The sequence below is a fragment of the Strigops habroptila genome, chromosome 4 (genome assembly GCF_004027225.2).
Source record: "Strigops habroptila isolate Jane chromosome 4, bStrHab1.2.pri, whole genome shotgun sequence".
Lineage (NCBI taxonomy): Eukaryota > Metazoa > Chordata > Aves > Psittaciformes > Psittacidae > Strigops > Strigops habroptila.
Window position 1 is genome coordinate 8,481,167 of NC_046358.1, and position 12,302 is coordinate 8,493,468.

At 43.9% G+C, this 12,302-nt stretch overlaps 1 protein-coding gene across 4 annotated transcripts in view; it reads left to right on the top strand.

Annotated features, from left to right (window-relative positions):
* The window catches only part of CAPN3 (calpain 3), a 35,679-nt gene that overhangs the window by 660 nt on the left and 22,717 nt on the right, over nucleotides 1-12,302 (top strand). For all 4 annotated transcript variants that reach the window (XM_030482484.1, XM_030482486.1, XM_030482485.1 and 1 more), the window contains exons 2-6: nucleotides 1,717-2,061; nucleotides 8,556-8,625; nucleotides 10,405-10,523; nucleotides 11,456-11,589; nucleotides 12,020-12,188. In XM_030482484.1, coding sequence (XP_030338344.1) covers nucleotides 1,717-2,061; nucleotides 8,556-8,625; nucleotides 10,405-10,523; nucleotides 11,456-11,589; nucleotides 12,020-12,188 — 837 coding nt within the window. The remainder of the gene's footprint in view (nucleotides 1-1,716; nucleotides 2,062-8,555; nucleotides 8,626-10,404; nucleotides 10,524-11,455; nucleotides 11,590-12,019; nucleotides 12,189-12,302) is intronic.

A 12,302-nucleotide genomic window follows, 5' to 3' on the forward strand; every position in this document is an offset into this window, starting at 1 on the left:
GAAAGAGTGACACATGGCTCTGCCAAGCTGTCCTGCAAAGTAATGTTAAATATGAGACCTGCAATCCTTGCATCTAAATGTACTGAGGAAGTCATCAATTCTGCATCGGGGCAACCCACCCTGAAGCTATTGTATTCCTGTTTCCACAAACACTTGAATCCATCCCTTCTGATTGCCCTGTTGGTGCAAGAAGGCTTGCATTCATGATAAAAAGAAAAGGATTTAGGCCATTGTTAGAAGACTGAGGATTAATATTCCTAGAGGTTAGTCAAGCTTGCCAACTATATTGCCATCTTTATAAGTTCCCCTAGTGGAGTTTTTTTAATGAGCTGTAGAGATTTTCAATTGTGCTCTTGATTTGAAATGCCTAAGCCAAGCAAATGGCTGAGAAAGAAAAGAGAATCAGTGCTTTGGAAAACACCATAGTACTAGGGCAGAATGTCAGCAATGTGTACATGAGCCAAGACTAGTGGCATCAGGCAAAAATAACACTGATGTCATCGTGTGATTTAAGAACTTCCCAATCAAAGTGAAATCAAGCTGTCAGGGGGCTTGTCTTGACACATGAACAATGTCACCTTTTAAAGAACTGGGTTGTAGAGAAGAGCAACATGTGTTTAATTTTTCTTTCACTGAGACTGAATTTGTCCCTTATCCCACTATTGTGTGCCAAATTAAATGTGCAAAGTCAGACATCTCCTTTAAGATTGGTATATCTTAACGCACACAGAATGGCCCAGTTTCCACACTATATAAGCTCTTCTGCCCCTGCATGAAAAGATGCTTTTTACACGGGAGGTAGTTATCACTATGTGAATCTTAGTGCTGGTGAGCTGCTTTCTAGAGGAGCCAAACCCAGCTGGCAAGTACTGACCTGCGTTAAGTAGCATCAAATATTTACCTTTTTCACAATTAGGAGCATGTCTTCAGATAATCCTAGAATGGTTTCGGTTGAAAGGGACCTTAAAGCTTATCCAGTTCCAACCCCCTGCCACAGGCAGGGACACCTTCCACTAGACCAGGTTGCTCAAAGCCCCGTCCAGCCCAGCCTTGAACACTGCCAGGGATGGGGCAGCAACAGCTTCTGTACTAGTAAAAGTCTCTATATATCTGACAGGCTATAATTACTATATTATTATTTTCTGTAGAGTAGAAACAACAAGTCAAGTACAACAGTTCCTTCAGGAGGGGTAGTACTAGTTGATTGGCTGGCAACACTTCACCTGTGTATCCCCAAACCAGCAGGAGTTCAGCTTCCAGTTTCACTGTTCTGTCTGCGTAAGGAGAAGATGAGTTACTAGAACCAGGAGTCAGCCTGCGCATAGAGCCTGTCCCAGGACGTGCCTGGGCTTGGCACAAGCTACACAGAAGACTGACACCATCTTACTAACCCCCACCCTCTCACTTGCCCTCCCTCTCACTCTTTGCCTCTAGTTATTTTTAGATTGCACGGATTAAAGCTTGTCCCTTGTGGACATTCACACACACATGCTGTAGATACAACAACCCAGGCACAGGAGTTAGCCAACAGATTATCTCATTCCACATCGAGGAATAAATTCTGATTTCTGATGACAAAATCCTGCCCTTCGAGAGGATGCACAACATGCTCAGCCACATGGAATTTCGCTGCTTGCAAATTTGACTAGGAAACTTTCAACAGACAGAAAAAGTGGTTTGCTCAGCAACTTCCTCTTTTCTCAAATTTCCTTCCAGTTTGCAAGATCTTGCTTTCTTTCAACACTCGCTGTAAGCCTGGTTCCCATGCCGTCCGCCATCAATGCAGCAGTGGCTCCGCAGACCGCTGCTGGGTCAGTTCCCAGCGCTACTATTAGCACTACTACAACTGAAGGTGCAGGTGGGGGCACAGGAGGGATTTATTCTGCCATTATAAGTCGCAACCAGCCCATTATCAGAGTAAAGGAGAAGACCTATGAAGAGCTTCACAAGAAGTGCCTGGAGAAAAACATTCTCTATGAAGATCCTGATTTCCCACCAAATGAGTCCTCCCTCTTCTATAGCCAGAAAGTCCCCATCAAGTTCGAATGGAAAAGACCACGTGTAAGTAACATGTTTGCTGAGTGCCTTTTACTTTCTGTAAATTTAAGTATTCATCCTGAGTTTACATTTTTGCAAAAAGTGTGTGTCAGGGAGACAGGGAGAATAAGCTGGAAATGTATTTCCTTAGGGCTCTCCTGAAAGATAACTAGCTAGGGCTGTGGAGGCTCAAAGAGTGTGTGTATAATGACTAAAATACAATAAACTAAAGTGAAATAAGAGATGGAATGAAATGTGTAGAAAAGGAAATATGGAATTTCATTTTCTTCTTGCATGATTTGCTAGGAATTTTCTTGTCTGAAACTACCAAAAAAAACCTCTTGTCATTCTGCAACAAGTTATTTGGTTTGCTGAATCTTAGATTTTAAACACTACCTTATTTCACTTACAGCTATACTTTAGTATTCTGCTGTCTTCCTAATCTGTGAAAACAAAAGGACAGGTTATGGTCCGAAACATTCTTTTATTCAGTTGTTTGCTCTCAACATTGCTTAGCTGACTTGCAAATGTTGTTTAGCATATTATCCACTTACCATGCATGTGGGTGTTGTAAATCACTATGAGGACCCACTCCTGCCTAATAATGCCATCTCTTTTCCCTATCTCGTGGGCATTTCTCAGCCAACCTTCCTCTTCTTTCCCACCCTGAATGTCTCTCACAGGTGGAGGAATAACTCCTCAATTCCCAATTGATTCCCTGTCCTACCTCAGGAGGAGTTATCCTCTTTCCCTGTCACTTGTGCTGGGCAGCTGCTCCCCTCCAGTGAGGCAGCTCCCAGGACATGGCCCTCCCCTGTCCAGCACCAAGGATGTGGTTCTGAGGAGCTTCCCCAGCTCCCTCTCTCTGGCAATTCTTGGCCACCTCTTCTAGCTATGCCATACTTCCCTAACACCCAAATCTGTGCTTTGGTAGCAAGGTCAGTGGTGATAAAACTGACAGATAAAACTAACCACAGGAGTGTAACTGAATGCCAGGAGCTCCTGCACATAGCTGTTACAGATGCAGAGAAAGGCCATGTGCTGCTGTCACAACAATGTGAGCAATGTGGAGGGAGCAACATGAGCCTCCATCTGCCATGTCCTGTGTGTGTGTGCTTTGTAATTCCTTCATCATCGCAATTGCTGCATCAACCCCTAGAAATATGTGTGAATGAGTTAAATGCAGCCATAAGTGAATCATCTCAAAGGGATGGGATTTCCCCTTGCTCTACAGAGTGAAAGGATGTAGCAGTACAGTGGAAGAGTGCTAGACAGGGCAGACAGGCTGCAAGCGTGCATATAAGAAAGCATCAAAACATTCAAAAAAGCACAATGATGCAACCTCACACTTCTCTATTATAACTGAGCCTGCACGGATCAAGGGTTTGGGTTAGGGAAGGTTCAGGCTTCAGGGTCTCTATCCCAAAGACTTTAAGCCGCTCGGTAACAAACAAGTTTGGAAGCTCTATACTTACTCATGTAGCAACAACAAGCTGGGGAAGGTAAGGCTCAAAATACCACCTAAACAACAAACCTAAAGCTATCTGTGTTCTTTTGATACAAGTATTCAGTCACCTGATGTATCTGCAGTGTCGGCAGCAGGTAGAGCAGAGGCAGGAGATCCAGAGCACTGCAATTTGTGCTTACCAAATACTGGCATGCTGTGGGATCATGGATCCACTCAGCCCTGACCCTGAGAGCGGTGACTGACCTGCTGGGAACACAGCAGACCTGATCCATAGAGATGCCTGTGCCTTCTGCGATGAATTTGTTTTAAAATAAACCCTGTAATTCAGGTCACTGCTGTACCCAGCAGGTCCCTGTAGAGAGGCGACTCACAAATAACACTTTCTCCTGATATCAGGTTGACCCAGGACTTTGCTTCACAGGACTTTGAAACTGTATGTTCTATAGCCCTGGTAGGAGGACTTGTCTGATAATACCACATACACCAATAGCCAAAATAGACACGTTAACAGAACATCATAAAGTCAAATGAATGTGAAGTAGTAATAGTGGGCTAAAGAGTATTTTGCTAGGAGATTAAAGTGATCATTCAAGCACCAAATGTAAAGATTCGACTTCATGGCCACGTTTTGTAGTAGTCTGTGAAGATGGATAACTTCTGTTTTTAAATTGCAGTGGCATTTTTGGGGGAAAGCAAGCAACTAGCTTATAAGCTGTCATCTTATAAAGTGGTAATTTTTAATCACTTTGAAATTCAGGTAAACTTGAATTGACTCAAACTTGATAATGTGTTCTAAAAGAAAACAAAATATCAGAGAATTCAGAAGTTCTGAGAGAATATACTAATACTGGCTTCACTCTAGGTCCTTTCCCTGATTTCTATCACATATTGTATATGCCACATACCCCCCGAAATAGCAAATAAATGTCATCAATGTGCTTTGAGATCTCATTTACAACAAGAGAGCTGGGAAATAGGCAACCTGATCCTGACTGCTTCTGGCTTCCTGAGTCACTTTAGTCATGCCACCTAATCAATTTGTATCCAAGTTACGCCCTGCCACATGAAGTTAATGTATGAGAATATAGTATTCATGAAAGATTAATGATGGCCTTAAATAAATAAATGTCATTTAAATGCCTTAAATAAAATAAATGTCATTATTTGCAATGACATGAATCCACAGGGGATTGTTGAGTACCAGTTTTTCCAGAAGCTCCAAGTATTATTTGAAGAATCACGAAGTCAATCTAAAAGGCATGTGTTTGCCAGTTACCCGTGCTATAGCCAAGCACTGATGACAGTGCCATTCCTCAGCTGAATACAGGTTCTTTGCTCTAGCTCTCAGCATTCTGTGCTGACACACGGAAAGGCTGTGAGTCTGCTCATGCACCTGGGATTTACAAGGACTCCACAGCACATCAACCACATGGATGACGCTCTCCCGGTCCCCTGAGATCCCCTCAGCACCCGCTTAGCCCCACGTGGGCAGTTCCCAAACCATGTGTGGGCTGACAGGGCCAGAGCTCTCTTCGCTTTCCCTGGCAATGGCCATGCTGTGACCTGACCTTTTCCTTGGGGCTGCTGTAATTCATTACTGAGGTGGTGAGCCGTGTCCAGCATCCAGCCTCAGAGCTCTTGCATCTGGCCCTACAGGCTCTTCTCTTTGCAGTCAGGGCTACCCAGAGGTCAGGTCTTCCTCCGCCACCTCCTCTGCTGCTGTGAGGGCACGAGGACTGTTCTTGTGCCTTACTGACAGAAGTACGGCTGCCATGCAGTGCAGCTCTGAGCCTTGTCATGCGGGCAGTGAGAAGCCCCTTGTAATTCTACCCAGCTAGTGACTGCCATGCCACGAAATGAATGCACGGAGCAGACCTCCTAATGCTCTAGTCAGGCAAAAGCCAAGTGGCAGCCCTGAAAGTTTCCCTGAATAAAGGCTGCAGGATCCTTCCAGTGTTTCTGTTCAGGGTATGCATGAACATGGTTTAGGTATGTAGATGGGAGTTAATGCATAATATTAAATCATTCACTCAGTCATGGGAGGTAAGAGAAGCCCAAAGAGCCATTCTCACCCACATCAGCTTATATCCAGCTCAGTGACAGGCTGTGCTCAGCTTTCCTAACAGCCTCAGCCTCCTGCACTATGCTGCCTGTGGGAGCTTCTCTCAGCTGAAAGCAGGGACCAGTCACCAATCTTTGAGAAAAAGCCTGTGTTATAACATGATGCAGAGTATGGGGAGGTCCTGCCGCAGCCCTGTTTGGATCTAATGACTCTAGGACATAAATAGGGAGGCTCTGCCAGGTATGCTTTCAAATGCTCCACGATCATTTTCCTTGCTTACAGCCAGGAGGTCACAGCATTAACTGCCAGATTCAATGACTTCGCTATGGTGATCCTCCATGTAGCCAAGAAAATCAGCAGAAGGAGCTGTCTTTGTATAACAAACACAAATAAAATCAAATCAGCAGAATAGTAGATTTTGCTTAGAACGAATATGACTTAGATCGTCTGCTGCACAGGTGTGAAGCTGTTTGAGTGCAGTAATCACAAAATGTGTGCCTCTGCAGGCAGTACCACACAGCAAAAATGGCATTTAGTGCCACCAAGGCAGGACTTTCAGATGAGGGCATCCAACTCAGACTTTAAAACCAGCTTGATGTCTGACAATGTCGAGCTCTGCCTTGAAGTATGCAGCACAGCCATTTAAAGCGTGGTCTAGACCATGTGAGGCCAAGGGAGAAGCATGAGGCTACAGATTGTCTTAGGCAGGCCAAAGAAGATGCTTCAGCTACTTGATAGGATCAGCTTAGGGAATTTTCTTAGAATGCCATAGTTCAGTAATAGCAGTTTCTAAGGAATAAATGCCTTTTGCTGCAACAGTATAAGCTGACTGAAGGATTTTTCCTGACACAGAGGAAAACCTAATGAAAATACAATAAAGGTCAAATGCCATTTTTAGTTGCACGCTGCCTCTGCATTTTCCAGTGCTCCCTTCCAACTGACTCATAAATACCCTCTTCCCAGAAATGCATGCACTTCCAATGCATGTTCCCCTAGGATTGTCTGTCTCCCTTGCTGTAACTTTGATCTTTTGTAATGAAATTACAGCCCGAACCAGATCAACCCAGTGAACACAAAGGTCCTTTGGATAGTACCAAGGCAGTTTGAGGCACTCAGGTCAGAGGAGGCTCTTTCTAGATGAATCATTACATCAGTGAAGTGCAGCCTATTGAGATTTCTCGGTGCTAACTTGACCTAAGAGATGAAGAGCAATCCCTTGCTCAGCCAGGAAGACTGGAAGGACAGACCTGCCGCTTGCATCTTGAACAACAGTTTGTCTCACACTGCTGACTGAGTACTTTTCATCAGCCTTGGAAGACCTTGAAACCTCTCCCTGTAACTTCAGCTGTACTCAGCACCACTAGCACAGCTGGCAATGAACTAGAGTAATACAACATTAAAAGCATATCCATAGTGCACTAAGCGCACCTGGCCATCATAAAGAAATGCAAGAAAAGCATTTCTGTCATAGCTAAATCAGCCTATGCGGCAACTGTATGATTCCCTCCTTTGCATTCTTTTACCACCACCCTCCAAAGCAAATAAGCTCAGGATGTAATAAATGGCTCCAAGGAACAATCATTGCTGTACACTTAATATTTGGAAACACTTAGTCACCATATAACTACGTTCATCTGAAACACAGCATGCTGGATTTCAGAGCTTGTTACTTCAAGAAGAGCAGGATCAAGCCAAAATACAGTAATAGCAGTTGAAAAAAAAAAACAATCCATAAACCTCACATCTAACAGCTAGTTTTCAGGAGAGCACCACAGTAATGTGAGGAAGAGTATTTTCAACAAAGCAAGTGGGTGGAGAAAAGCATGAAGGCATCTCAAACAGCTGCCTTGACAGCATTGCATCCCAGGACAGCTCACCAAGGCCCAAAATAACAGGACAATGCCTCCACTTCCTTCCTCAAGGAGAATAAGGTGACAGCCAGAAGCTGGTCTCTCTATCTGGCTATATGACTAATCCAAACATATACATCAAAGCAACTCTGTTGATTATTGTGAAGGAGCAGAAGAGTGGGCTCAAGCCAAGTGAAACTACTAGATCTGAAACATGTGTCCGGGAAAATCCAGGGTTACCCTGATGATATGGGGAAAAAGATTTTAGACCTCAGAGGTAGTGTCAGCTGCCTGTACTGCCACACACACAATTGTCAGTTGTTTCTTCCTCTCCTTTCCACTCCAGCCCTGCCACCTTTCAACAGATTGGGTTCTTGGACTATGCTTTGTCTTCTTTCCTGCTTGCAGCTGCTCGGGGAAGCAGTTCTGAGATTGCATTATCTTTCTTTCCTTACCCAGTGTCTTGTTTTTCTTCCCCATACCAAGTATTTGAGTATGAGAGATTGGATAAAGCAGGGACTTTTTTTCCTCTATAGGACAGGTTGTACCTAATTCTTCCCTTGGTTTCCCTATACCCCACATTTCTTTGTCCCATATAGAAAAAGACTGTGTTACCCTGAAATAGTCCCAACCTCATTTGCTGGTAGTTCCTACATAGTCCTTCCCTCCCTACAGTAATTCCTTAATCATTTATGCCTGTACAGCATCTTGTGCCCATTCTGCACTAGTATAAATACTGACAAACCCAATGCATTGTCCTAAGTGCAGGACAAAAGATGACCTTCCTGTCCTCAGAGTCAGATGATACCTGTATGCATTTCTGAATGCAGCATTGGCAATTTAATCTGCAACATGAGGAAAAGAAGACAATCTCTCAACCAGCAATTGATTATTTCTGAGATTTCCCCCAGACTAGCTATTAGACCCTGTAGATACATGGATAAAAGTCTGGCTGAAGTCTGAAACATCCAGATTCCAAAACATTTTCGTAGTGAAACACTGCAGGTGACAACTCTGCAAGAGATTTTGATATCCACAAACTATCCTACAGGAAAAGATTGTCCTAATCCAGCCTTTGTTTCTATGGCAAACACATCACAATGAATGCTGTTTCTGCTCATCCGTTTCTATTTTGCAGGAAATCTGTGAGAATCCACGGTTTATTATCGGTGGAGCCAACAGAACAGATATCTGCCAAGGAGAATTAGGTATGAGATTGCTACTTACACTCTGCACTTTTTGCAGTCTGCGTCATAGTTCAGCTCTCACTTTATTTTCTTTTGCTTCCAAGGTGTTATTTGAAATCACTACACACCTACTGATGCCTTCTCTCTTAGCAAATCATTGGTATCTGCCTAGTAGCAATCTAGGGAAGACTTTGAAGTGAAAGATGCTTTGGAGTGTGTTTTACTTTTCATGAACTAATATCATGAGTGGGTTACAAAACACCATCCAGCCTTTCTTGCAGTCTTTGAGGAGGGAAAAACTTGGCTAAGAATAAGAGATAAAGAGGAGGAGGTGACTGAGAGAAAAACCTAATCAGCTACTGTTGTATTTTTTTAGGTATTTAGTCCTGTTGTTTCCATACAGGAGCTTCTGAAGGCCTCCAGCTAAGTGTGCCTTGTACTCAAAGACAACCCCTATATTGAAGACCTTAAGCTCAGATGCTCAAAGATACTTTGGTATTTAAAGCCACTTAGGTACAAGTGATGCCTCTGCAACACTCACCTGCACTGCTTTGTAAAGTCATTCCCCACATTCTCCTGTAGCTTTTCCCCTGAGCTGAAATATTCTAATTGTGTTAATCTTTTCATTAAGTGCTGTTCTGTGCTCATGACTTTCCTCATCACCTTCCCAGTACTTTTTTTCCTTTTTGATTTATTTAAATCTGCCTTTCTTTTTGAGGTGACCAGAACTTCACAGTTGCCATGTTGTGGCTGCAAATGAATTTACATGCATAATATGTGCTCTCTTTTGTCTTCCATTCCTTCCCCAACTACACATAGCATTGTTTACCTTTTGACTTCTGCTGAACATTGGATAGTTTAGAAAACTCCTGATCACAGTGGACCCCACATCCCTCCTAAGGGGAAATAGGTAACTTAAAATGTACTGCTGTATGTGTAGAGTTAGCTTTCCAAAATAGATACACGTATGTATTTCTATAAGTTTTATCACTCCACCAGTTTCCTAAACTTCTTTTCCAACTCCCTGCAATCAGGTTTAGTTTTCACTACCTCGTGTAATTCTCTTGCCCCACCAATTCACACTGCTCAGGCAAGCTTACCTTATAATCTCTCAATAGCAGCTAAGAGGTTTTAATTAAGGGTTGAGGCATTCTTTGCGGAACACAGAAGAACTATGGGAGAAAGTCACTTTCCCAGAGTTCCCACAGAGGCAGCAAACTTACACAAGGGTCTGAAGGAGGAACTGCGAAGCACTAGAGGGGACAGACAGTGTTTACAAGAGTGCAGACACAGATTCAAAAAGAGGAAAACGTGTCAGAGCAATGAAGCAGGAAAGAGGCCCCACGGAACCATGATTGGGACAGTGGGTTATCCTCAGAGCAGAAAATGAACACGAGAAACTGAATCTCAGCTGTACCTGCGAAAGAATTGCCTCTCAGCTGGTCTCTGTCCTAAGCTTGGAAGGAGAACTACCGCGGAAAGTTAGATATGCATTCACATAGGACAGGGAAATCTTAACACAGGTAACAGCACTGATTGGATTTTAGGCTTTTTCTGTATTACAGAGAACATGATTTATTTAATAGGCATGTACCTAGCCATGAACGATGCCAGTGAGCATTTCCAGAGCACAAATAAAGTGTTAAAGTACTGCAGAACACACAGAGAAGAGTCTTCTCCTGAAAGGTGACGGCATGCCCTACTGGGAATTAACATGTCACTTTGCAATATTTCAGGTTCTCCCTTTGTTTCTATTTGCTCTTTGCCTTCAGTTTCTCTGCTGCTTCTGCTCCGTCACAGGTGACTGCTGGTTCCTGGCTGCCATTGCTTGCCTGACGCTGAATAAAAAACTACTCTGTAAAGTCATACCTCATGACCAGTCCTTCATACAAAACTATGCTGGCATCTTTCACTTCCAGGTGAGTCCCTTCATCTAGTGGGAAGCAGTTGTAACTGTATTTACCCAAGAGAGAGCTCAGTTCTTGGCGCGCTCTTCCCTCTCACTCCTCCATTCTTTGGAAGCGTGAGCGGCAGTGGGGAAGGAAGAGGCATTGAATTGCCTCACCCCAAACGCTTCCAACAGGGCAGTCACGGAAAGGCCGACCCATACTAGCAATTATCATTAACCTGCTCAGGAAGCATTTGCAGATTGCCATGTCCTGTGTGCAAGGGATAGGAACAGGTGCCCAGTCCTGTCTCTCTGCTCAGATGAAGCACTACAGGCAGCACAGACACGCGGGTAGCTGGCAAGAGCATCTATTTTTAGGCCCTCAAGCAGGTGGTCTGTCAAAAACAAGTTATTGAAGAACTGCTTATTCAGAAAAGATTGACTGCTTTCTACATTTCCCTTGGCTCTGCTAAGGGACTTCTCACTGTCCCGCACGTGTTGCCCAGGGGAATTCGGTACGGCTGCCTCCCTCCCTGTAGCCGCATTGCAAAGCAGTTAATTTCTACATTTCCCCAGAGAGGGACTCTTCATCAGGGACTGTAGCAATAGGACAAGGGATAATGGGTTTAGACTTGAACAGGGGAGATTTAGGTTAGGTATAAGGAAGAAATTCTTTATTGTGAGGGTGGTGAGACACTGGCACAGGGTGCCCAGAGAGGCTGTGGCTGCCCCATCCCTGGCAGTGTTCAAGGCCAGGTTGGACGGGGCTTGGAGCAACCTGCTCTAGTGGAAGGTGTCCCTGCCCGTGGCAGGGGGTTGGAACTGGATCAACTTTAAGGTCCATTCCAACCCAAACCATTCTATGGTTCTATGATCTCTGCTCTCTCAGCCCAGCTTTTCAGCCAGGCTCCTGCTCCCTGCACCAAGCCAACCCAGATGTTTTTTCTGTTTGCCTTTATTCAGTTCTGGCGCTATGGAGACTGGGTGGATGTTGTCATCGATGACTGCTTACCCACGTACAACAACCAGCTGGTCTTTACCAAGTCCTCCCAGCGCAACGAGTTCTGGAGCGCCCTCCTGGAAAAGGCCTATGCAAAGTAAAAGACCTACCAGACTGTGCTGGGCTCCCCACCAAGACTTTGGCTGGGGAGGTGGTTGAACCACTGAGCACAGGACTTACAATGTGCATATAGACAGTCTCTGAAGATACCAGAGCCTTTTCCCTTAGATTCTTATGCCTCAGAATTGGGGATGGGGTAGAGCATATTTTCGAGGGGTTTTGCTACTCATTCAGAGGTCTTAATTTGATTCTCAACATTTTTTTTTTTTTTAATTTTGATTTTAATGTGTGCAGGTGGCATGTTTTAAAACTTTTAACTTGTGGGTTATCAAAAAGACGGTTTGTGGGGTTTCTTAGTATGTGTGTTTACAGATCTATATTCATACACACACAAGATAGATAGGTAAAAATATATACATGGGTATCTTTATTTATGTAAAAGAGAATCTTTTTTTTCTCTTTCCAAGACTACATGGGTCATACGAAGCTTTGAAAGGAGGCAACACCACTGAAGCCATGGAGGACTTCACCGGAGGAGTCACAGAGTTCTACGAGATAAAGGACGCACCTAAAGATATCTATAAAATCATGAAACATGCCATTGACAGAGGATCCCTCATGGCTAGCTCCATTGATGTGAGTCCATCTGAACTTTTTGATGAGCCATAAGAAATGGCAGAGGAGAGGGACCTCTCAATCCGTAATCAAATATATGCTGCCTTTTGGAGCTGCTTGGTTTAGTTCACATAG